We start from the raw sequence: 27747 nt of genomic DNA on the forward strand, positions 1-27747 counted from the left end.
TAAACTACACTACTCTAGCAAAGGTTAGCATTGCAGTAGAATATGTTTGATAGATTTTGGCTCACTGGAACAAAATAGGCAAGAAGGATCAATTTCATTTTTGTTCTTGTGGAGAACTGATCTTACCAGGAGAGCTCCCATCGAGCATTTCTAAATGAACAACTTGACTCTCGGAGTGGAATTTGTGTTTTTCTAAATAAATTTCCAAGGACTACTGGCTTGAGCTGCTGAAGAGGAGCTCAACCAATCTCCATTCGAGAGAGAGTAGCAAGCTGATTTGGAGGTGAAGTTTCATTTTGCTGGAAGCTTCCGAATGGGGTGGTCATATTTGTTCGCGGAGGTGCTACTATGAACGATCCTACGAATTAGGGTAGCTTTTTCCGGCTAGAAAAGAGAGTTAATAAGATCGAGATTCCACTCCCCGCCTAAGATCAAGATATTTGCAGTAAGGGTAACTTGGATGGAGAGATAGAGCTGACAAAGAGGGAGGGGGAGCCAAGGGTTGAAACGAGGGTGGATAGAGCTTCCATTGCCCACCTCCCATATAATATTTTTCCTGAGCTCAATCCTAAGACTGAATTTGGTAAACCATGCCCTGGATATTCACTACATTTTTTTTTGCCTCCCAAAAGGAACAGTTTGGATAATATCTTGCACGGAGAATTTTTGCCCACATGCTAGTTGGTTTAGTGAGTAGCCTCCAAGCTGGTTCAAGAATAAGACTCTTATTAACTAATTCCAAATTCCTAAAGCCCAAGCCACCAATTGAGAAAAATAGAGGAGTTCCCACCTTCGAAGGAAGATCAACTTGAATGGGACCACCAAAAACATCTTATAACTGAGGCTAGCTTTTTTAATAAGTCCCAGGGATATTTTGTTGCTACAATGAAATAGACCGGAATGGAGCTGAGTACTGATTTTATGAGGACAGTTCTCCTAGCTTGTGATAAAATATTGGCCTTCCACCCGAGCAGCTTCCCTTTAACTTTATCGAGGACAAAGTTGAGAGTGAGGTTTTTGGATATTTGAGACAAGAGAGGTTTACTCATATGCTTGTCACCCATAAAAGAAGTCTAGCAAAGAGCTTTTATTTCATCTCGGCTCGACTAATAGAGGAAGCATTGGTACTAAATATAACGGCTGATTTTTTCAAATTTAGCTGTTGGCTTGACACCTCTCCATACCTTTCCAAAATTTTACTGAGATGGTGTGCCTCAACAGAGGTAGCTTTACCAAAGATTAAGAGGTCATCTGCAAAGAGAAGATGAGTCCGGATCGGTGCACCTCGGGCGACTTGAATACCTCTATATTTTTTGAAGTTGTGGGGTTCACTTAGTAGGGCAGAAAGCATGTTTGCTCTGATGATAAATAGGAAAGGAGAGAGTGGGCATCCTTGTCGAAGACCACGAGTCGGAGAGAAACTGTAGCTAGATTTTTCATTAACAATAACTTTGAAGGATGGCGAAGTGATGTATCCCATGACCAATCGGATGAAGAGAGAGGAGGACCCATGAATCCTAAGATAATCCTTTAGAAAACCCCACTCCATTCTATTAAAGGCTTTGGAAAGATATGCTTTTAAGCATAAAATAAACCCACTTTGCTCTTAGATGTCTTTAAGAAATTTACTGCTTCTTGAGCTACAATATGATTGTCCACTATTTGTTTTCCTGGCACAAAAGCAGTTTGAGTGTGAGAGATAATTCTAGAGAGCAAAGGTTTCATCCTTCTTGCTAGAATCTTTGCAATTGTCTTGTAAACAACATTACAAAGGCTGATAGGATGGTAGTCCCCCACCGTGGTAGCTTTTAACTCTTTTGGCAATAAGAGCTATAGAAGAGTGATTTAGTACATGCTTCATAGAACCTGTAGAGAAGAAATCTTTAATGGTGGAGCATATCCCAGCATATTCATTTGTGTTTCTATTGCTCTTTATTGAACTTCATTAGGGCGATGTAGGAAAATCTAATTTCTAGATTAGTTTAAAATTTTCATCAGTAAGTGTTACTGAGAACAAATCAAAGCGATAACAGTATAACACTGATTTTTCTTCATTCCAATTCCAATGTTTGGATTATTGTAAGTACCATATTTAGCATTTAACTAATTACATGCAAATCTGCAGTACTATATTCCAAATAATGAAATGCCAAACAAGAACAGATTGTTAAATTAATTATATTAAAGATTGGTTGAAGTATTTTTTACGTTGATTTTAGATACGTAACTTAACAACGTTTAATTAAATTCATACGGCTAGAACTCGAATCCCAAAATATTCATACAATAAATGCGAGACCTTTCTGCTGGGGGAACGATCACATTAAGCGTTTGTGGTCATAAATTAGTTCCACATTAGCCAATAAGGTTTCTTATTTGTAATTATACTTTATACTTACACTATAATAAGAATAAAAAAAAGGAGTGTATCTGCCAATATATGCGGCACATGGAACAAGCCTTGACCATTAAACCATCTACCACCAATCTCATAATATATTCCAAGTTTCCAATTAGATATCTTAAGTACATCAATTGGATAAATTTCAAGGTCCACATATGAACGTTCCTGCTGTTTATCGATCCTAACGCTATGGGTTTGTGTTAATCGTTTCCCTTCCCATAACTATGTCTAATATGATTGACTTTCTTTAAGAATCAAAATAATTGAGGTATACGACAACTTGACATAGGATATATATATATATATATTACTCAACAGAATAATATCATGCATTCCTTCTCGCGTAACGAGACATCTTTTCACGTTCCGCACAAGGCCATCTGTATTCAAATTAATAATAACAGGTTGTCAAAATGTCTCCATAAATCGAACAAATTTAGAACTCTCTTAATAATAATAATAATAAGAAGAAGAAGAAGAAGAAGAAGCAGGAGAAGAAGAAGAAGAAGAAAATTAGCCATCTATGATCTATGTACCATAGAATCTGTGGATTTTCTACGCGTCTGAGTTTGCCATTGAATATGTTATCGGTGACTTAGTTATTATATTAGTACGGTGGGCTTTAACAACAAAGAAAAAAAGCCCTAAAATATAGTATTCAACGTGGACTTGGCCTGGCCATTGCTGTGAAGCTGCAAGAGATGCATAGACAGAAGGACGAAACCTTGATTATTTCTCAGAAGGCTTATATATATATATATATATATATATATATGCTATCAGGTTCATCACCTTCCCCGTCGACCAAAAATGGAGTTGCGATTGTCCACCTCTATTGTTGTACTTTTGTCATTCCTATCTCTGCATTGCTTCCAATCATCCTTGGTCAGTGTTGATGCATCGAGCAAAGTAAGATGATATGGCAATTGATCTTCTTTTTCACTTGGATTTTACTGTTATAATCCCAGGTCAATGTCAATTAACTTCGAAAATTTTCAGCTATATATTGTGTACTTGGGGGAAAAGAAACACCAAGATCCGGACGTCGTTACTGCGTCTCACCATGACATGCTCTCTTCTCTTCTTGGGAGGTAATTTAATTGTTTTCCTCCTGATCCATTTCTTTCTACTTGTTACAATCTCCTTGAACTAAAACACAAGTACGTGTAACAGCGAGGAGGAAGCTTTGAGCTCAATTGTTTACAGCTACAAACATGGCTTCTCTGGCTTCGCAGCAATGCTTACGGAATCTCAAGCCGCGAAACTTGCAGGTCCTGATCAACATGAATCAGTAACAATCATATTAATTAACTATATATGTTGCACCTCTCTTGCAATATTAATTGTACCAAATATTATTTGCTACACAGAGCTACCTGATGTCATCAGTATAAAGCCGAATCGATATTATAAAGCCCATACGACGCGAAGTTGGGATTTCCTCGGCTTAAGTTACAATCAACCGGGAGGTTTGCTCGAGAAGGCGAAGTATGGGGAAGGTGTAATTGTTGGTGTAATTGACTCAGGTCAGTGTATAATTCGAAATGGCAAATGTACTACTGATAAGAGAATTGAAGCCTGATATATATCAATGTATACTTTTTGATAGGCATCTGGCCGGAGTCCAAAAGCTTCGACGACAGTGGATACGACCCGATACCGCCGCGATGGAAAGGTATATGTCAGACTGGTGATGCTTTCGACGCCAACAATTGCAGCAAGAAGATCATCGGAGCTCGGTGGTACACTGGTGGAGTAGCTCCAGAGAATCTCAACGGAGAATTCTTGTCGCCCAGAGATTTAGCTGGCCATGGAACACATACAGCCTCAACTGTGGCAGGTGGGCTAGTGAGCAATGTGAGCTTCCATGGTTTGGGTGCAGGCGACGCAAGAGGTGGGGCTCCTCGTGCTCGGCTTGCGATATACAAGGCATGCTGGGGTATTCAGACTTCTTGCAGCTTCGCCGCTTTGATGGCGGCGATTGATGACGCGATAAATGATGGAGTAGACATCCTATCTTTGTCACTTGGAGGGATTGATGAAATACCAGGCACTCTGCATGCCGTTGCCAATGGTATAACTGTTGTCTTCTCTGCTGGAAACGATGGTCCTGCTCCCCAGACCGTTAATAATGCAGTTCCCTGGGTCATAACCGTCGCGGCCAGCACGATAGATCGATCTTTCCCTACCGTGATGACCCTTGGAAACAGTCAAAAATTGGTGGTATAAATTTTGCAACACAATTCCTTCTTTCGAACTTGGTTTAATTTGCTCCTATGCCAAAACAATGATACCTATTTTTTGTTTTTAACTGCAGGGCCAATCTATCTACTACCAACTCGAGCCTAATAACAAGTTCACAGAACTTGTTGATGGTTCCAGGTACTGATATGAATGGATTAACAACTGTTATATATATATATATATATATATATATATATATATATATATATATATGTTTTGGTCGGAGTCTAAATGGTAGGCAATTTGTTTCAGCTGTGACGCGAAAACGTTGAATGACACGGACGTGGTTGGGAAGATTGTGCTGTGTTATGCTCCTTCTGATGTGGCATTTACCCTGCCTAGAACAAGCTTGCCCTATGTAGTGTCTAATGTGCTGAATGCCGGCGGCGCCGGGATTATCTTCGCGCAATACACTGTCAACATACTAGAAATTCTCCATCAGTGCAAGGGTATCCCATGTGTTCTAGTAGACTTTGAAATCGCATACAAGATTTTCACTTATATCGGCACCGCAAGGTCGTCTTAGTTCTTTTCTTCTATTGCTTATATGGGCACCGCCCGGAAGCTTTTCTGTTCTAAATTTGGTTAGTTTTTGCAGCTCTCCATCAGTGAAGGTGTCGCCGACCGCCAATGTGGTCGGCAAGGAAGTATTGTCGCCGAAGGTAGCAGCGTTCTCATCACGAGGACCGAGCGCAGCATTTCCAGGACTCCTCAAGGTTTGTTTACATGCTAAGCTAGCTTTATATATGCGATGAAGACCATTAATTGCGAGCTTCCTCCTCTTTTTAAATTATCTATGCCTCTTTTTTTACAATTATTTGCATGACAAAACAAGAACCAAACATATCAATTTCATTCTTTGAGCAGCAAGTGCAAGTCATCATTGTATACTAATTTGATCTAAATTTGGACAGCCTGATATTGCAGCACCTGGTGTCAGTATCTTGGCTGCGATGGAGAATGCCTACTTCTTCGACTCGGGAACCTCCATGGCATGCCCACATGTGTCAGGAGTAGCAGCATTGCTTAAGTCACTGCATCCAGATTGGTCCCCAGCTGCCATCAAATCTGCCATAATCACCACAGGTTCAGATCTCACTTCCTTGTTCTTTTCTCCCTCTAAACGAAAAAAAAAAGAAGAAAATTAAATCTAATGCATGCACCAATGCTTCACCACACTGCAGCATCAATTGTCGACGGATACGGCCTTCCGATCGAAGCAGAGGGGACTCCAAGGAAGCTCGCGGATCCTTTCGACTTTGGTGGCGGCCACATTGATCCAAACAGAGCAGCTGATCCTGGTTTGGTGTACGACATCGATCCGAAGGACTACATCAAGTTCTTCAACTGCACTCTTGGGCCATCTGATCAGTGTGATTCGGCAGTAGGACCATTGTATTACCTAAACCTTCCATCGGTTGCCATTCCTGATCTCAAAGAATCTGTCTCAATAATGAGAACAGTTACGAACGTAGGACAACAGACAGTGACATACAAGGCAGTAATAGAGCCACCTCCTGGTGTTAAAATGACTGTGGAGCCTTCTTTGCTCAGTTTTGACTGTAACAAGAAAGTGGAGACGTTCAACTTGACCTTCGTTTCGACTCGCAGAGTGCAGGGAGTTTATACCTTTGGGAGCTTAATTTGGTCTGACGATGCGAATCACTCGGTGAGGATTCCGATTGCAGTTCGTACTGTGATTGAAGACTTCTATGCAGATACAGCTTAATTACCTGCACAGTTTTCTTTTTCTATTTCTTTTCTTTTTTTCTTTGAGAGGGAGAAATAAATATGTGAATAGTTTTTTTTTTTGTTCTTCTGCATTGTTTGATTGCATTTTCTTGGAAAAGTGACTGCTATTTCTTGCAACATATGTGTACTTATATGACATAATTGGATGTTTGTAAGAATTTTCTTAATGCTGTTGAAAAGTGATTGTGTTTTCTTGGAAAAGTGGTTCCTATTTCTTGCAACATATGTGTTTTTACCATTCTTTACTTCTTCTTTGTTCTCTGAGGTACAAAAGAACTACAAGAAAGAAAAAGGGAAGCCATGAGATGCCTTGAGAACTCCAACAAACAGCTGCGCTGCAAAAGATGAAATATAAAAGGAACAAGAGAACACAAATGCATACATGATAAGTTGGACGAGGCCAGAAGACAAAATCAAACGAGGGATGCACCAAAATCATCTCTTGGTAACTACGTAGGAACTATCGATTGTCTCCTCGGATCCAAACTATGCTGGGTGAAATAAGCATAAATTTATTCAATATAAGCCTCTTTATATAAGTATAGCAATTAAACAACATGTCATTGCTAATATTCACTTCTCTCTCCTCTTCTCTTCTACCAATAATTTTTTTATATATATTAACTAATTACTATTTAATATTTGACCACACAACATTTTAATTATTCTCTCCTATCTCCTCATTTATCCATTACAAATAATAATTTTAATTATTTATTTTTATATTACATTAAGAGTAATAATTATACTACTATATAGATTTACAACTAACACCATAAAAGCGGTGCACCAATATAAGTTTTCATATGCAAATTAAAAAACAATTATAGCTACACTAGTATGAAAATTATTCCACAAACTGAATGTCGGTTAAAAAATAGGGATTGGAAAAAGGTATGTATCAAGGTTCCAAAAATCGGTATCGGGATCGGGATCAGTCGTTCGGAAAAACGATACGTATCAGCCGTCTGTATCGGATCAGACTATTTTAATTAAATAAAATTTTAAATATTATTTAAAAATATTAAGAAATTTCTAAAATTTTAGAAAAAATTAAAAGAAAATAAGAAATAATAATTATTCACACATAAATCCTAAAAAGTAAAAATTTCTCTTCCTCTCTTCTTTTCTGTCCCTCTGATTGTTAGTCTGAAGTATCCATTCTCTCCCACACTTTCTATTTCTTTCTATCTTTCTCTCTCTCTCTCTTCGTCACCCTCTTTTTTTTTTTTTTATCTTTCCCTCTCTCTCCCTCACTCTCTCTTCCTTTTTCCCTCTCTCTTTTCCTCTTTCCCTCTCTCTCTAGCTTTTGATTGCTGCTGACAGCTGCCTGCTGCAATCGCCTGCAGCAATAGCTGTCTACTACTGCTGCAGGTGGCCCTAGCAGCACATCTGCTGTTGTACTACGGCTGAAACTAGCCATTTGCCCGGATTGGGATCGGCTGAAACTGGAAACTATGGTATTTATATTTTTCAGCGCTTCACCTCCCCTTCGTCGCACCATGGGTGGTTTGCTTAGTCTTGGGAAAAGAGAGAGAGAGAATAGAGATAGTTTAATATGTTCCACTTTTTTTTTAATTGAAAAAGACCGTAGACTATGAAATGCATTTGTTAATTGCCCAACTTACAAAGAAGGTCTAATTCCTCCCAAGACCAAAGTTTACAAGAATGGTTTGACTAAACAAAAATAGCTAAGTTATGAGCATATCTGTGTTCCCTCTGCGAGTGTAATAGAGTCGAATAAGAGGATGGAGGTTTCAGAGATCTTTAGCTTCCCTGATGATGGAGTGGATTTACCGGTCAACCAACCTTCTCCACTAATCCATTCACCGACTTAATCACTGTAATCAAGTCGCTAAAAATCCAGGAGGAATGATCATAAAAAATCTTGATTAAATCACTCAACACTAGAATATAATAGCTTGAGCTTCTCCATAAACAGCGTTGGCACAATAATCTAGGAGCAAACGCCCACTCCTAATGTTGGAAGAGCCATACTGAATGAAAATACCCATAGCCCCTAAATTACTCCTTTTCTAGATGGCATCCACCCACGCATAGTCGTCCTCATAGTTTGAGCCCACCTCAGCTCTATTTCCTTTCCCCAAACCATGCAAAACAACATACTTTTCATGCAGCTCAAATTTCTTTTTTCTTTTTCAGGCTTCTTTTACGACACCCTGCGAGAATCACACCAGCATTGTTCACCACTTTGATGAGGCTGACCTTAACCTCTTGGAACAGCAGATCATTTCGAGACTTCCAGATAGTTCAAAAATCGATCCCAAAGAGTAGGGCATATCCTCAGAAGCGAGATAGGCACTAACGAAGGCTATCCACTCAACTAGCTTCCTTGGATAACCTTCGATGAGAATGGACAGTCTGCTCGCAAACCACACCGCTTTTTCAAAGGGTCACCTTTGAAGAAAATGGTCGATGGTCTCATCCTCTTTACCAAAAAAAGGTAGAGCATGTCTAAGTAAGACATAAATCTTGATAACTTAACTTTGACAGGAAGAGTACCCTACCCACTAGATTTCTCTAGATAAATTTTTTGATTTGAGGAAGAACCATAGGGCTCCTCCAAACAACTTTCAAGAACCTGACTGAAAGATTAGAGGAGGTAGAGCTCAACTAGTGCCGTTTGCAAGAACTTTATAAGCGGATCTGTAATGGAAGAGAACAGTTCTCAAAGCGTATCTGTAATGGAAGGAGATATTTTTCTTTGTAAAATTAGGACTATAAATAATTCTGCAGATATGTTGACGAAAACAGTGAAAAAGATTAAGTTCTAACATTGTTTGGATTTGATTAGTCACTCATATATGACTAACTTTGGATTTTGCGTCTTAGGATGAAAATTTGTAAGTGGTGTATTTTGGAAAGTTTCAATCACTTTGTAGTAGAAAGTAATTTGTTGAAGTTTTGAGTTTTTTTTTACTAAGGTGGAGAATGGTTAAAGTTTGACTCAAATCAAGCATTCAATCTTACTATGTTGGAAGCATTCGAATGGGCTTGACATTTAAATGCAAAAACCTAAGACTATTTATACTCTACAGGTATTCGAACTGTGACACCCAAACCCTAAACACGTGCATGGCATGAGCCCATACGGCACGTGCGTAGCACCAGACCATTTGGTTGGATACTAACAATCAAATAAACTTGTAGTAACATCATAATTTTATCCATAATATCTAGACCGAGAATAACTCAAGTCTAACTGTCAACATCATACAGATAACCCTACCTGGGCCCCACACAAGCCACAACACATCATCAAGAGCTTTTCACAACTACATATACACAACAGAGGTATATGCATAATTATACAAGTACAAAGTCACCTGCTAAAATATAAGACAAGGATACAAGTACACTTTGGAGAAGGTCTACTGATACATTAGATAATATAACTCATCTGGCATATAAAACTAATCACACTCTACTCCTCACTCACCGGCAAGACCTCGAAGGGAGAATCCTGCTCCTCTCGTTCACCTGGGTTTTTGGGAAAGGAGAAAATAAAGAGAGTCATGAGCTAAAGGCTCAGTGAATAGACCTTACCCCGAATCAGTGATGCCAAACAGAGAGTAAATCAAATACTAGATAATATGAATCAGAAAGAGCATCATGTCATGAATAAGTAAATGAATGTGTCCTCAATAATACATAAATGAAATATATATATAACATGTCATAACTGATAAGAATACATAATCCTCGACAATGAATAAATAGGTTACCACGTCATATGATCATCATACCTCTCTTTCTAATATGACACATGATGCGTGCCGACCATGACCACGTTATGATATCAAATGCAATCATATATGATGTATATTGACCACTCGATAATCAGATATGTCAGATAATAATGAAATCATATGCATTTCTTAACATCACGATCATCGCCGACATCCCGATATAATATCATCATACTAGACCACTATGCACAGTTAACACCCGGTACTCAGTCTCAATATCATGCCCGAAGGCTCCGAGCATACTCTGCCATTGGCAAGGAGTATCTCAAATATAACCATACCCTACCATCCGCTAAGGGTATCAACCTCCATCTAGACCGGGCACTCCACATAGTTGATAGAAACCTCGTGAGGATAACTCGCCACATATGCCCTGGCGAACGACATATGTCCGATTGTCTGTGCGCACATACTCAACTGACCTCGGACATGGGCCACGAGATATCGCATATCAACGACCATAATCATCACTCTAGGCACCTCTAACCCTGGCGCCTACTCGGGTATCCTCATGCTTTCTATCAGCTATCCTATTAATCACATTTCATGCTTTCCTTCTAAATGTCAGATCAAATGCATATATCCAGTACGATAACAAGTCAGTGCATAACAGGAATTTAGGTGGAATAGAAATCAAGAGAAAATGATGCAATGTAGCCTCCAACTGTATCGTCAACACATGCATACTCATGCTAATCTATTACATGCATACTCATACTACAGATCAACTCAGTATATAATTATAACAGTAGAATCATCTATAATCATCTCTATATATATATCACCAATGTACTCATATCCCAAATCAGCATAATATAATGCATGATAAAATATGCTCGACTGTAATCATCTCTAGATAAAATCATATAATCATGCTAGAGGCCAAAATATGCATATACATAAATATATAATATAACCTAAATTGAGAAAGGCGTCTAAGGGATAAGACTACTCACACCAATGCAAATACTAAACCACCACTCGTTCACGCTGCTACGATAACGATCAGGCCTCAATAGCTAGGTCCACAGGGTCTTGAGCAAGGGGGTCGGATCTGAAATTATTTATAACAAATGTGTCAGTCTTTCTATTAATTAAAATTAACCCGACAAAAGAATAGTTTCTTATTGTAATTATGTACTCTTCATTTCTATATTTATTTTTGTTATTTATTAATCATAATTATATTATTTAATTATGTATTTAGAATACATTTTATTTGTCTATTATTCTCTTTGATAATTAAGAAAATAAGAATTAAGTTACTGCAATTAATTATGTAAGAATATACGTACATAACTCTAATAATTACTATTACCTACTTAGGATTAAAATAATAATTTATATTGTAGGTATTTTGCTAAACATGATATAATTAGAATTATATACTAACTATGATACAATTATATTTAATTTGTATAACTTAAATACATTAAATTAACTAAGCTAAACTAATTGTGCATATATATATATATAATATAAATGTATATAGTGCTGGGCTCAGCCCAGCACCATGCACAACAAGGCGCTGGGCCGAGCCTAGCGCCTAGTGCTGTAAGGGCGCTAGGCCGAGCCTAGCACCCCTTGCATAGTGCAGCCAGGGAGAGAAGGGAAGAAGGAGGAGGAGAGGAAGAAGAAAGAGAAGAAGAAGGAGAAGGAGAAGAAGAAGAAAGAAGAAGAAGAAGAAGAAGAAGAAGAAGAAGAAGGTTGGGCCATGGGGGAGGGGTGCGGCTGCTGGTGGCCACTCAGCGGCCGACCTCTCGTCGACGGCTCAACCCTCCGACGGTCTGAGAGAAAGCCGACAAAGAGAGAAAGAGAGGTAGAGAGAGAGAGAGAGAGAGAGAGAGGGAGAAGGAGGAAAGCTCACCGACATTAGTGGAGGTGGCAGCGGCAGCGGGTAGAGTGAGAGAGAAGGGGTGTTTGAGAGAGAAAGAGAGGGGGATGAAAATGAATCCGAGAGAGAGAGAGAAGCGGTGGGGAGGGGGCTGCGGTGGCAGTAGGGGCCCACCGCGCCAGCTGGCTCGGCCAGGTTGGCTGGGCCGGCGCTTGGGGCGTGTGGCATCTCTGCTGCTACTGCATGGCACGAGCTGTCGTGCCATGCAGTGCAGTTTTTTTATTTTTTATTTTTATACTTGGGCTTGGGTTATTACATTTTCCTTCCCCCCTTATAAAAATTTCAACCTCGAAATTTACATACCTTTAAACAATTCTGAATATTTGGATCGTATTTCATCTTCACGTTCCCAAGAAGCCTCTTCTACTGCATGGTTTCTCCACATGATTTTTACTAAAGATATAACTTTTGTTCGTAGTACTTTATCTCTTCTAGCAAGGACTTTCACAGGCTGCTCTTCGTACGATAAATTTTGCTGCAGCTGGACTGGTTCATAATGAATCACATGCGAAGGATCTGATATATATTTCCTTAATACTGACACATGAAACACATTATGAATTTGTGCTAAGTCAGGGGTTAAAGCTACTTTATAAGCTACAGGCCTCACTCGTCCAAGAATCTCATAAGGTCCTATATACCTAGGACTTAACTTTCCTTTCTTTCCAAAGCGAAACACACCCTTGCAAGGTGAAACTCTTAAGAATACTTTGTCTCCAACCTGAAACTCCAAATCACGCCTCCTATTATCAGCATAACTTTTCTGTCTACTTTGTGCCACCTTCATATGTTCTCTAATTGTCTTTATCTTCTGAAATGTAGCTTGCACTAGTATTGAGTTTTCAACCTTCTTTTCTCCAACTTCTTCCCAATCGATTGGTGATTTGCATTTCCTGTCATATAATGCTTCATACGGAGGCATACCAATACTAGTATGATAGCTGTTATTATAAGCAAACTCTATCAAGGGTAAATATTTGTCCCATCCCAATCCAAAATCAATTACACATGCTCTCAACATATCCTCTAATGATTGAATAGTAAGCTCAGATTGACCATCTGTCTGTGGATGATAAGCTGTACTAAACTGCAGTTTTGTTCCAAAAGACTGATGAAATTGTTTCCAAAATCTAGACATAAAACGAGGATCTCTATCTGAAGTGATACTAACAGGAATTCCATGGTGAGCAAAAATTTCATTTCTAAACAAGATAGCTAACTTTTCCATTGAATCAGTAGTACTAACTGGTAAAAAGTGTGCTGACTTGGTTAGTCTATCAATAACCACCCAAATTGCATTCTTCCCTTTCTGTGTCTTTGGTAATCCTGTCACAAAATCCATATTAATATGTTCCTATTTCCATTTGGGAATCTGCAAAGGTTGTAATGCGCCTGCAGGCCTTTGATGTTCAATCTTGACTTTCTGACAAGTCAAACACTTAGCCACAAATTCTCCAATTTTTCTTTTCATTCCTTCCGACCATAATTTCTTCTTTAACTCATGATACATTTTTGTTCCCCCGGAGTGCATAGCATAAGCAGAAGTATGAGCTTCATTTAAAATTTCTTTTCTAAGTCCTTCACAATTAGGAACATATAATCTGCCTCTAAAACGCAGTATCCTGATAGAGTCTATAGAGAAATCTGGTTTACTAGAATTCTGTACTTCTTTCACAATTTGCATAGCCTTAATATCAGTCTTCTGAGATGCACTAATTCTATCTATCAATGTAGGTTTGACAGTAAATTGTGCAAGTAAGCCAACTCCACCACCCTTGGCCACAATTGGAACTTCTAACCTTTGCAGATCCTTAAGTATCATAGTTTGTTGGGTAATTAAAAATACTAGACTCCCAGCTGACTTCCTACTTAAGGCATCTGCAACAACATTTGCTTTACCTGGATGATAATTTATGGTACAATCATAATCCTTCACTAATTCCAACCATCTCCTTTGCCGCAAATTAAGTTCTTTCTAAGTAAACAAATATTTAAGACTTTTATGATCTGTAAAAATTTCACATTTTTCTCCATTACCATTACCTACTTAGGATTAAAATAATAATTTATATTGTAGGTATTTTGCTAAACATGATATAATTAGAATTATATACTAACTATGATACAATTATATTTAATTTGTATAACTTAAATACATTAAATTAACTAAGCTAAACTAATTGTGCATATATATATATAATATAAATGTATATAGTGCTGGGCTCAGCCCAGCACCATGAATAGCAAGGGGCTGCAAGGGCGCTGGGCCGAGCCCAGCGCCTGGCGCTGCAAGGGCGCTGGGCCGAGCCCAGCGCCTGGCGCTGCAAGGGCGCTGGGCCGAGCCTAGCACCCCTTGCAGAGTGCAGCTAGGGAGAGAAGGGAAGAAGGAGGAGGAGAGGAAGAAGAAAGAGAAGAAGAAGGAGAAGAAGGAGAAGAAGAAGAAAGAAGAAGAAGAAGAAGAAGAAGAAGAAGAAGAAGAAGGTTGCGCCATGGGGGAGGGGTGCGGCCGCTAGTGGCCACTCAGCGACCGGCCTCTCGCCGACGGCTCAACCCTCCGGCGGTCCGAGAGAAAGCCGACAAAGAGAGAGAGAGAGGTAGAGAGAGAGAGAGAGAGAGAGAGAGAGAGAGAGAGAGAGAGAGAAGGAGAAGAAGGAAAGCTCACCAGCGTTAGTGGAGGTGGCGGCGGCAGCGGGTAGAGTGAGAGAGAAGGGGTGTTTGAGAGAGAAAGAGAGGGGGATGAAAATGAATCCGAGAGAGAGAGAGAAAGAGAGAAGCGGTGGGGAGGGGGCTGCGGCGGCGGTAGGGGCCCACCGTGCCAGCTAGCTCGGCCAGGTTGGCCGAGCCGGCGCTTGGGGCGCGTGGCGCCCATCTCTACTACCACTGCATGGCACGAGCTGTCGTGCCATGCAGTGCAATTTTTTTTTTTTTTTTTAATACTTGGGCTTGGGTTATTACACGAACAGTCCTATAGGAGTTCGAATGCCCTTTTGTGTTTCAGATTTGAATTCTAGGGGCATTCAGACGGGACTACGGGTGTTTGAACGCGTAAATATTGTCTTCCTCTCAATTTTCTCTATTGTTTCTGTTCTTTGAGATAACTTATATTAGAATGTCTAATACTTGATTAGAAGTTGTTGATTGCAATCTCTCTACTATTAGCACCATATTTAAGTTTTCCTAAATTAGTTGGATTTTGTCATTATTATTTCATTGATCATTTTTAAGGGTAAAGAGTTTGCTTCAACGTGCCTTTAGCACAACAGTAAGAAAATAACATGCAACTCTGTGACTATATATGTTACAGAAGAGGATAAAAACTGTGCGTGTAGTCCAACAACCAATACGTACATATTTAAGCGGTATCTGCATAGAAGTCTTCAATCACAGTACGAATTGCGATCGGAATCCTGACAGAGTGATTCTCATCATCGCTCCAAGTTAAGCTTCCAAAGGTGTAATCTCCCTGTATTCTGCGAGTCGAAACGAAGGTCAAGTTGAACGTCTCCACCTTGTTATGGGCATTAAATGTGAGGAAAGAAGGATCCACAGTCATTTTAACACCAGGAGGAGGTTCTACGACCGCCTTGTATTTCGCATTCTCTGGCCCAACGTTGGTTACTGTTCTCGACACCGACACAGCAGCATCTTTAAGATTTGGAATGGCAACGGATGGGAGGTTTAGATAATACAATGGTCCTTCCGCTGAATCACACCGATCGGATTGCCCAAGAGTGCAATTGAAGAACTTGATGTAGTCCTTGGGGTCGATGTCGTAGACCAAACCAGGATCAGCAGCTCTGTTTGGATCAATATGGCCGCCACCAAAGTCGAAAGGATCCGCGAGCTTCCTCGGAGTCCCCTCTGCTTCGATCGCTAGGTCGTATGCATCGACGACTGATGCTGCATTGGAGTGAAGCATTGCTACATTAGTTGTTTTGTTAATTTAAGAGGAAGAAGTAATGAGAAAGAACAAGGAAGTGAGATTTGAACCTGTGGTGACTATAGCAGATTTGATGGCAGCTGGGGACCAATCTGGATGCAGTGATTTAAGCAATGCTGCTACTCCTGATACATGTGGGCATGCCATAGAAGTTCCTGAGTTGAACTGGTAGCCATTGCCCGTCGCAGCCAAGATACTGACTCCAGGTGCTGCAATATCAGGCTGTCCAAATGTAGATTAGAATTAGTCACCACAAACACAGTGATCTTCATCACATGTATTGCAATCTTAGCGTGTAAACAGACCTTGAGGACTCCTGGAAATGCTGCACTCGGTCCCCGTGATGAGAATGCCGCTACCTTGGGGGACAACACTTCGTTCCCAACTACATTGGTGGTCGGCGACACCTTAACCAACGGATTGCTGCAAAAACTAACCAAATTTAGAAAAGAGAAGCCTTCCTCCCCCTGCTTTCATTTTTCAATCAAAAGAAGAGAAGAATGCGAACCTTGTGGTTTCCCAATAAGTGAAAATATTGCGGGCGATTGCAAAGTCCACGAGAACACAAGGGATACCGCCGCACAGATTGACATTTTCGAGTAAGTTGACGGTGTACTGAGCGAAGATAAGCCCGACCCCACCGGCATTCACCACATTAGACACTGCATCGGACAAACTTGCTCTAGGCAGGGTAAATGCCACTTTTGAAGGAGCATAACACAACACAATCTTCCCAACGACGTCCGTGTTATTCAAGGAATTCGCGTCACAGCTGAAACCAATTGCCTACCATTTAGACTCCGACCAAAACATATTAATATTAGCCATCAAACAACAGTTAATTGATTCATATCAGTACCTGAAACCATCAACAAGTTCTGTGAAGCTGTTATTAAGCTCTAGTGGGTAGTAGAAAGATTGGCCCTGCAGTTAAAAACAAAAAAAATAAGCATCATTGTTTTGGTATAGGAGCAAATTAACCAAGTTCGATAGCAGGAATTGTGTACCACCAATCTTTGACCGTTTCCAAGGGTGATCACGGTAGGGAAAGCTCGATCTATCGTGCTGGCCGCGACGGTTATGACCCAGGGAACTGCATTATTAACGGTCTGGGGAGCAGGACCATCGTTTCCAGCAGAGAAGACAACAGTTATACCATTTGCAACTGCATGCAGAGTGCCTGGTATTTCATTAAACCCACCAAGTGACAAAGATAGGATGTCTACTCCATCATGTATCGCGTCATCGACCGCCGCCATCAGCGCAGCATCACCGCAAGAGATGCGAACACCCCAGCATGCCTTGTATATCGCAAGCCGGGCGCGAGGAGCCCCGCCTCTTGCCTCCCCGGCTCCCAAACCGTGGAAGCTCACATTGCTCACTAGCCCACCTGCCGCGGTCGAGGCTGTGTGTGTTCCATGGCCAGCAAAATCTCTGGGCGACAAGAATTCTCCTTGGAGATTCTCTGGAGCAACTCCACCAGTATACCACCGAGCTCCGATGATCTTCTTGCTGCAATTGTTGGCGTCGAAGGCTTCACCAGTCTGGCATACACCTTTCCATCGCGGCGGTATGGCGTCGTATCCACTGTCGTCAAAGCTTTTGGACTCCGGCCAGATGCCTATTACGAGTATACATTTGATAGCTTTTATTATCAGGAGAAATTCTCTCTTATCAGGAATACGTTTTCTATTTGAAAGTGCCTAACTTACTCACCTGAGTCAACTACACCAACTATTACACCTTCTCCATACTTTGCCTTTTCAAGCAGACCTCCTGGTTGATTGTTACTTACTCCGAGGAAATCCCAACTTCTCGTCGTATGAGCTTTGTAATAACGATTCGGCTTTATACTAACGACATCAGGCAAGACTGTATGTATAGCAAATTATGTTATAAGATTACAAGGAAGGTACTACTTATTATGTTATAAATGTTGGTGATTCATATTGATCAACACCTGCAAGTTTCGCTGCTTGAGATTCCGTAAGCATTGCTGCGAAGCCGGAGAATCCATGTTTGTAGCTGTAAACAATTGAGCTCAAAGCTTCCTCCTTGCTGTTACACATACGATGTTTTGAGTTCGATGCAATCAATTATAACAAGTAGGAAGAACGTACTAGTCTTGAATGATGAGGAAAACGATTACCTCCCAAGAAGAGAAGTGAGCATGTCATGGTGCGACGCAGTGACGACATTTGGATCTTGGTGTTTCTTCTCCCCCAAGTACACAATATATAGCTGAAAATTTTCCAAGTTAAACGACATGAAAGATGGACTATAACAACAAATTCAACTGAAACTAAAGATCACAATTGCCATATCATCTTACCTTGCTCGATGCCTCAACTCTGAGCAAGGATGATTGGAAGCAATGAAGACATAAGAATGACAGAAGTAGTACAACAGAAATGGATCGTCTCGAATCCATTTTTGGCCTACGAATAGCTAATGATCTTGATTGATAGCATATATATAACACTCCTGCTGCAGGAGCCTTCCGAGAAATAATCAAGGTTTCATCACCTTGCACATTACCTATGACCAAGCCAAGTCCAAATCTAATCTAAATCTTATAAATTTTCTTTGTTAAAGCCCACCAAACTAATAATATCTATAGTTAACATAGTAGTAACCAAGTCTTAAGGATCGATAAAACGATAACATAGTCAATGCATGCACAAGGAAGTTTGATATTAGTAAATACACAATAGATGACTAAGCCTTGGCTTATATTATTATTATTATTATTATTATTATTATTATTATCAACATACACGTTAAACTCCCGTAGAACTTAATTAGTCAAAATTTACGTCTCAATGTGTTAGACTAATACGACCATTATCACGACCTCTTCCAAATTTGAATAACTTTGGCCCAGTTGGCATGTCAAAAGGCATCTTTTTATGAAAACTTATAGAAACGTACGCAAATGTTCTTCTTTATTTAAACAATATAGAAAGGGAAATGTTAGCACAAACTAATTGCAAGAGGTAATTTTCTTAATCAATATAAAAGATGGATGGAATTTCTTATGATGCTTACATTGACAAGGCTTGCTCCATGTGAATGGATCCTAATCCAATACACCACAAGGGAAAAAGTCTCAAGTCTTCTCTAGGATGCAATTTTTTTTTCTTATTCTATTGTAGTGCAAGTATAATTACAAATAAGAAACCCACTTATACGACAAGAAAAAAAAATTATATAAAAAATATTTTTCGACATCTTAACAATATATTTTGCTAATAGGATAGTGTAATTAAATGAGCATATGTTGAATGAATATTCCAAAGTTCAAATCATTTCCACTTCTACCAAACAGATAAAAAAATCTTAACTACGCTGTTCTTCATTGACATGTAATTATTATGCTTATAATACTGCAGATTGGCATGTAATTAAAATACTAAGAATGGTACTTATAATAATCCATACACTATTGAAGAATTCTATTCGGATTGCTTCAAGGTGGAAATAGTCAACGTCACGGCTTCGACTCGTTCTCTGTTAATGATGAACTTATACTGATCCGATTAATATTCCAAATTTTGGGCCACATATTAAGCCAAGGCGAAGACTTTTAAAACGGGTTCGGGTATAGGATAAACCGGTTGCTGTCATAGTTGACCTGATCTATCCAATAGGACAATATTGCAAATTTTGGTAATGATGACCGATCTTAATCCGATTAATATTGCAAATTTTGGGCCACATATTAAGCCAAGGCGAAGACTTTTAAACGGGTTCGGGCATAGGATAAACCGGTCGCTGTCATAGTTGACCTGATCTATTTAATAGGATAATTAACCTGTTCTGATCCGAATGCAGCCGATATAGGCTAAAAAAGGTCATGTTTATGTCGTGTTTAGATCGTATTCTTTTTTTTTTATTTAAAAAAATTTAAATTTATAAATTAGTATACATTACTCTGAGACCAAAAAGTAAGATAAATCAGTAGAAAAATCTTCATCTCAAATATAATTATATCCTAAAATTTTATCCAGATTTACGAACGTATTTAATGTTGTATTTGTGTTTGCATCTTACTCAAAAATTTTAAATATAACTTCTTTATTCTTTGTTTATATTGTGTTTAGAATAGTTTATTTTATTTTTTTTTGTCGGGAAAAATTGCATGTAACACTACAATTATTTTAACATATCTGTGATACTAAGCATTAAAAATTTAAAAAAAATTGCTTTGTTTGTTCTGCATATTTTGAAGGCATATAAAGAAACAGGCAATCCTCTCCCATTAAAATATCTCTCTAGGAGATTATTTAATAACACCATCCAAGAGGGTGATGTGAGATCACTTTTTCTCATCCAAATAAATTCAATTTTTATACCACAAATGAATGCATCCCTAGTCTTATTTAATAAGTTGCCTTGAAATATGGTCTAAACTTGCACAAGAGAAACAAGTAGAGATATCTTGATGTTTTTTTTTTGTCATTCCACTTGGTGAATGGAATTGATATTATGATTGATATTCAACTTTAGCGCATATCCAGCATATCTTATCTTCTTGGTTCTTTGAAGTCCTTTCTAGTTTGCCCTTGGCTTCTTCTTTCCTTGATAGCTGGAGAGACAGTACAATCTTAGAGTTCGAAGAAGTTTAATAATATCCGAGACCAAATCTACCATTGCCTAGGATTTTAGTATTTAGTATCTCGTACAGTTTTGTTTTTTTCTCTTCGAGGAAAACCACTTCTTTCTCCGGATAGTCATGCTTTTATTATGACTTCTTTAGTTCATCTAACTCTTGCCTAGCAATAATTAACTGTTCATGTTCTTATCTATTTGTCCTCAACCTTTTTATTTTTCCAACTTAACTCTGTTTGATTTATGTCGGTGCAATTGTATGAATGGCAAGTTCTTGGACACAAAATATGATACGATTCGAACTAGATCATATCGCATCGAAAGACATTGGGCTTAATGGATTGCGTCTAATTATCTTATCTGGTTATTTGGTTTAGTTATAGCCTTAGTATGTTGGAATTTTATTTAATTAGTTAAATCAAACTCTACGCAGTTTTGAAAAAATATTTGTAGAATATTTTATAGATATTCGAATAATATTAAACTAGTTGGATAAGATCGCCAACCTCCATATAAATAACTTTGGTATTTATGACTTCTCCAGATTTAGAATCCTTGAGCTTCTATAAATATGTAGAGAAAACCCTAAATGAAGTTGAATCTGATAATTGAGAATGACATTATGCCTTTATATCCTCTTCTGCTTGCTCTAGCCATTGGCGCCTTCTCCCGCCTCCTTCCTTCCATCGCCCAAATATTTGGTCGGCGTCCTCTAACTCCTAATGCCCTTCTTCTATAACAACTTCTCCCCCTTCACACTAAGGAAATTAACCTAGCATCTATCTAGCCATTGAAGGGCTATCAAGCTAGGATTTATCTGACCTTCGGCCACTGTTCAACCAATATCTTAAGATCTAGCCATCTAAACACTGTGATCTTAGATTTGTTGGAAATCTCTTTTCAAGGGTAACAATATATCTAAAATTCAGAAAGATCCGCTGACTAAATTATCCGTAGCTTTTCTTTAAAAGTCATGTCCTCAATCTAGTCTAGAACTGTTACGGATCAGATCAAACCTATTTGTAATAAAACACTTTAAAAATAATATAAAATATATAAGAAATAATATAAGGATAATTTTTTTACCTCTTGAATTATAACCAATTTCTACGCATGGCCCCTTAACTTTTTTTTGTTATATAATGACCTCTTAACGAAATGAATTAAGTGAGGTATTTTTATTAGTTTAAAAAGTCATTATATACCAAAACAAGCTCAGAAGATTATTGTGAAAAATGGTGATAGTTCTTGGGGTGAAAAGTGATTTATCCCAATAGTGTATGAGCAACTCGCACTTATGAAAAAACTGTCCGTAAAAATAGATTAAAAAGGGATTACAAATTATGTTAAATTCAGCATTTTAGTAGAATATGTTCAAACCAAACCTTGCTCGTTCGAACCATGGAATATATTTCACTCAGAATAGTTGAAAAATTTAAGTTCGGTTGGAATCAAGTAAAGTCTAGTTTGAATCAATCATGCAGAATAGGAAAACAAAATTCAAAAACCTATTCAAACTTGTTTTTTTCAGTAAATCTTTTATTACTAGTTAGAGATGTTCTACTATAGTTGTAAAAGAGATTTGGAGGCAGAACTAAGGCATCAATTCAATTAAAGAATTCCATCACCTAAAGGAGCTTCACTTATTATTATTATTATTATTATTATTATTACATGAGGAAACATTTGAGTGAGATTGCTAGTCAAATACCAATACATCTTGTAGCACTTTGAGAAAGTTGAACCAGAGATTAGAGAGAGGATCCATCCAGTGAGAACTCGAGGAGCTTCAAGTTCATTTTGACATATTTTTAATTCCTTCACGGAGCATACTTTTTACCATAATGTTAAGAGAGGTACTACATATATAATTGTGTTAGTCACAAATTCATCATCGAGAATCATCATCGAGAACCAGACAAGCGAAACCTAGTCCTTTACATTAACACGATTTTGAGAGTTTGATCCATGTGAGTTCAAGATAATCAACGAGGAACAATCTTGTTCGTCAAGTAGTTCATCAAAGCAGAAAATTCAAGCAAGAGGACTTCAATCAGCAACCGTCCAAAACACAATAAAAGTGATTGTTGAGAATCTTGTAATATGTTTGATAGTGAAATAGATTAATCTAAAACGTTGCTTAGAGGTGTGATTATTTTTGACTTTGTAGAGAGATGTTTTCCATGTAAAAAGAAATTGTGTCTATATTCTTTTGGCGTGTTTCTTTTTGAATTGGTTTTGTATTGTTTCCTATTTTATTTCAGTTTTCTAATATTTGACTTTTTATATCTCTTCCACTTAAATGGTTTAAGTTTCCTATATCTTTTCCGAACTTTTAATTGGTATCAAATCAGATTTCCATCTTAAAGTAATGTTTTAATATATGAAGTAGTGGGGTTTACTAGTAGGGTTTCCTATTATCTCTTCTTCATCATGTGCTTTATTTTATTAGAGATCATATTATATTAACTAATGATGAAGATAATTAGGGTGATTTAGTCACATTCGAATCCTATTCGGAAAAGGAAAGGATAGATATATTATTTTTACTGCTTCCTTGTTATCTACTTGCATTCTTGTGAGATATTATTTTTAAATGGGAATTTTATAAATCTTACTCTATATTTTAATTATTTTTATGATTTAAATTTTATCTTTAAGGATTTTGTAAAGCGACCCCTCTTTTTTTATTCTATAATTTTTATTTAATACCCTAATATATTTTAACTAACTAGTGTTGACCAAATTACTTAAAATACCCCTACCGCCTCCTCCCATTTTTTATACCTTCCACTATCTTTCTTCATCTTCCCCTAACCACTTCCTCTTCTTATTTTTCTTCTTCCTCTTCTTATTTTTCTTCTTCCTCTTCTTTTTCTTTCCCCTCCTAATCTTCTTCTTCTTCTTCTTCTTTTTCCCTCTCATCCTCTTCTACTTATTCTTGCTCTGACCGGAGGTTTAATAGAAAAGATGGAGCAAGCCGAGTATCTCGATCGGCTTTAATTTAGGGTTCATACCTGCAAGCATGATGAGGTAGTAAGGATGATGAAAATGACAAGAGAGAAGGAGATGATGAATAAGATAGGGATACTAAATAATTTAAGTATTTATAAATTATTTAGTATATTATAACATAATTTTTTTTTGTTGGTACTGTCTAAGTTAACTCGTAGTATTAAATAAAAATTATTAGAAAAAAAATAAGGGGTCAGATTGTAAAATTCTCAAAGACGAAATGTGAATCACAAAATAGATAGAATATAGAGTGTAATATATAAAATTTTATTTTTAGATAAATAAATTAAAAGCAAGGATAATAAGTACAATGACATGAATCTTCAAGCTGCTACCACGCTTTACTTGAATAATCTACTTACAATTTTTCAACGAGAAAACAAAATTCTAAATAATGGAGAAAAAACTACTTAGAGCTCAAAAGAAGGCAAAAATAAGAGGACTTAATTTCATTTAAAACACCTCTCAAACATACTCTTTACATCGAGGAAGCAATGTACTTTCAATCCTGCCCGTATGTGAGATTTTTGAAAAAGTAAAATGATGTTATAAATAAAAATTTCATACAAAATGCAAACCATTCGGGTGAGAAAAAGTGATCTCATCGTGCCCCATTTGGAGTGCTGTGTTTTAAATGATCCCTTTAGATTTTGTGGGCTAAGGAGAGTTTATTTTAGTAATTATTCTAAAATACCGTCTTTAAATACATGTGCTCCTCCTGTAGATAGAATCCACGTAACTTATTAGTCAATATCTCTACACAATATAAAAGATAAAAGCTAATATTTTCACAAATAATACAAAAAAAAAGAAGCCAAAAATGCTATAGTGCTGGGTTATAAATCATCTAACTTATTTTACAAGAGTAAAAAAAATAGAAGTAATCCAGCTCCTTCGCAAACTTGAGATCATCTACTAATATAAAAATATTTTTACTAAAATATGGTAAGAGTAAAGCCCAATAAGTATAAACATCTATAAGTTAGTAGTATAAAGACGGATGTAACAATATATATATATATATATATATATATATATATATATATATATATATATATATATATATATATACATACATACATACGATCATAATAATGAATTCATGCAATATGCTCATATATATTGCTTACATATATTATAATAAAAGATATGATATATATCACTCAAACTATCAATTCCACTATGTCAAGCTCACGTGGAGCCCCAACAATAAATAATTTGAAATAACACTTATTGAGGAAGGAAGACAACTAGCGGTAATTTTGTCTGCCCCTCACCCAAAAAAACATGACTCACTCTCCGCGTAGTAAGCAAGCCTATCACAAGATCAACATTGCACATCGATGTCTGACCCATGCATATGAGCCACCGCTCAAAGATCTCTGACCCATGCATCACGAGTACCATTAGATCTATGACCCCTATCTCCCAATCATAGTTTAAAATTTTCTAGTGTCTAACCTCCATACTCGATATTGTTACTCTTGCTCAAACTAAAGCACATAGTACTTGCTGGTCTCTTCTGAGCTCACGATCTTGACTTTGACCGATAAAATACATGTAATATCTATACTCTTCTACCAAATCAAGGGCTAAATGAGTAAATGGGCACTTCTAAGACGGGACTTAACTATATGGTGATATGTTCAAGTGGTGTAGTCATCATTATTATCAATCATACGATATGTATATTGAAGTTATCATACCTCTAAAATGCACTAATAATCTGTACATAATTATAAAGCAATAAAAAATATAACTAGGCTCATTAGAAAATAAATCTTCACACATGTATGATATAAATGTGATAAACTTATAAAGTAAAATATTACTTCAATACTACACTATTCTTACACTACAAAAGATTCATTTTTCTAACATTGCTTTCGAATCAACTAGCTCTAACTACACCAAAGGATCATCCTTGCATGGTATTAAATATACCTTGATAATGAAAATAATAAACATAAGCATCAATTTACTAGAAACTAATTAATTAATTCTACGAACAACAACTATAGGTTTGGGTAGGTTCCCCTATGAATTTTTCACATTTATTAAATCAAGTAGAGTTGATATAGCGGTAATAATAGTCTGACTCATCGTTAAGAGTAATCAATATAATTAACATCAAATTTATCTTTCCTCAAATAAGTGTCAATTTAAAGTATATAAAATAGACAATATTTAATTAAGATACTTTATTGAGTATTAAAGCATGATTACAAAGATTATCAAATAAAACTAATTCCCCGTTAAGAGCAATTAGGAGAGGTACACTCATTCCATAGCCTCATTTATTACTGTTGATTTATAACAAATATTGTAACTAACCAAACTACTATCTAAAGATGATTAATATTTAAGGCTCAAGCTGACAAAGATAAATAAATAAAATGACTAAAGTAAGCTAGAAATAAATTAGAGCGAAATTAATCCACTTAGGCCAACTCAAGGCGCAGAGCAATAGGCTAGGCTATAACCAACCCAAAGACCACAATAAAAAGCGATTAAGATTAGGCCCCAAGCTCCGAACCAACTAAGCCTCTAGGCCGCAACCCAACTTTAACCACCACCTAAGTTGCGCCACTCCCAACTCAAGCTCAAGCTAGGCTAGGCTACACCTAGCCCACCCCCACGCCATCCCCTTCCCTTCGTTGAACCTGAGAGAGTCGAAGGAGGAGAAGAGATGGCTGCCGACAAACACCCACAATTAGGGTGGCACATGAAATGTGAGCCCGATAGGTGATGAGCACAAGTTCACCTTGACGAAGGAGCTCAATAGCAAGGAGGTTGTTGGTGGTTCTCAACCATGGTCGTTGACTAAGGAGATGGCTCGCCTAGTGAACTTGGCCATGAGGGCACTGAAGGACAGCATCGAGGGCTTCATCATTTGGAGGGAAAAGTTCCCAAACCGGTTGGGGAAGGGAGATGCCGATGAGAATGGTTGAAAAAGGACCCTTAAGCCAACAAGGAGAGGCTACAATGTGTAGTCTCAACCATAGGGAGAAATGATCCATTGAGGGTACCACTAATAAGGGGACGAGGGATGTACGAGGTCATCAATCGACTAATTTTTTGATGAGATCAAAACACAAGAAAGAGGAAACAACTAATTCGACCACTAAACTAAAATTAATTTAAAGGAGAGGTGGAGGACTCACAGTGATACAGGTTATGGGGTTGGTGAGCTCCGACGATGTTCCGACATAGTGGGAAGAAAAATGGGGAAGAACGATTGTCAGAAGGGAAGAAAAGAAGATGGAGGAGACTCACACATATGCTCAATTTTTTTAACGAGATAATACATATCCGCTAAATACAATTATGGATATGAATTAGATGTCAAATATATTTATTTTATTTTCTAAAATGTATAAGAACTTGTGATATAATTACAGAAATCTACGAAAATTAGTAAATACATGTGAAAACTAGATTATATAATCAAATAAAAGTATAAAAAAAGTTTTCTATATCACTATTTATAATATTTTAAACAAATGACATAAGGATATTGATTCGAATAATATTCTTCAACCCATCTCCATATCCATATAAACTATCTAAATATGAAAATGAATTCAAATATTAAGACCAATAATAAAATTTCACACATCTGATAAAACTCAAATATAGAGTTGAATCAAATTGGTTTCATCCCTCATTGGTATTTATAATTGTAATTATTTCATATACACAATCAATTTCCCCAACATGATGGCGCTAAAGTCATTAATGAAGATAGATGAAGCTATTACGAATCGGCTTGACCCGATTCATATCAATTTTTGGATAGATTTGAATATGAAACTTTGAAGATCAATGCCAACCAATCAAAATGTCAAAATGACTTGAAGTTCTCAGGGAGTTGTTCCTGTAAAAGTCAGGGATGCAACGCAACTAGAATCTAAGTCGGTCGGATGAGTTTAAGATCAAGAGATTTGATTGAAATATTGACTAAAGGTCAAGGTGTCGCGAGATGGAAATGGAAGGTGGATAATGGAGTTGTGGCTAAGGTTAGGATTATGGAAGGTGGAAGATGACAATGGTAATGGGATAAAGCATAAGGCTACATGAAGCGGGAGAAGTGGACCATGCTCTCAGGGATGAGAGG

General features: G+C 37.6%; 2 protein-coding genes across 2 annotated transcripts; one reads left to right on the forward strand and one right to left on the reverse strand.

Annotated features, from left to right (window-relative positions):
• The first annotated feature begins 3457 nt into the window (after positions 1-3457).
• Positions 3458-6419, forward strand: LOC140784710 (subtilisin-like protease SBT3.9). Its single transcript, XM_073132239.1, has 9 exons — positions 3458-3495; positions 3578-3675; positions 3775-3930; positions 4014-4627; positions 4722-4786; positions 4901-5164; positions 5247-5364; positions 5563-5734; positions 5833-6419. The coding sequence occupies exons 1-9, from the start codon at positions 3473-3475 to the stop codon at positions 6375-6377; spliced, it is 2055 nt and encodes a 684-aa protein (XP_072988340.1). The 5' UTR covers positions 3458-3472; the 3' UTR covers positions 6378-6419.
• Positions 6420-15327: 8908 nt separating this feature from the next.
• On the reverse strand, positions 15328-18444 carry LOC140784434 (subtilisin-like protease SBT3.8). Its single transcript, XM_073131849.1, has 10 exons — positions 18337-18444; positions 18154-18245; positions 17965-18062; positions 17721-17876; positions 17012-17625; positions 16864-16928; positions 16513-16776; positions 16310-16427; positions 16055-16226; positions 15328-15964 (listed from the first exon to the last, which is right to left on the reverse strand). The coding sequence occupies exons 1-10, from the start codon at positions 18433-18435 to the stop codon at positions 15417-15419; spliced, it is 2226 nt and encodes a 741-aa protein (XP_072987950.1). The 5' UTR covers positions 18436-18444; the 3' UTR covers positions 15328-15416.
• Between the last annotated feature and the right edge of the window lie 9303 nt (positions 18445-27747).

Source organism: Typha latifolia, chromosome 3 (assembly GCF_019914945.1).
Source record: "Typha latifolia isolate L0001 chromosome 3, TyphaL0001v2, whole genome shotgun sequence".
NCBI lineage: Eukaryota > Viridiplantae > Streptophyta > Magnoliopsida > Poales > Typhaceae > Typha > Typha latifolia.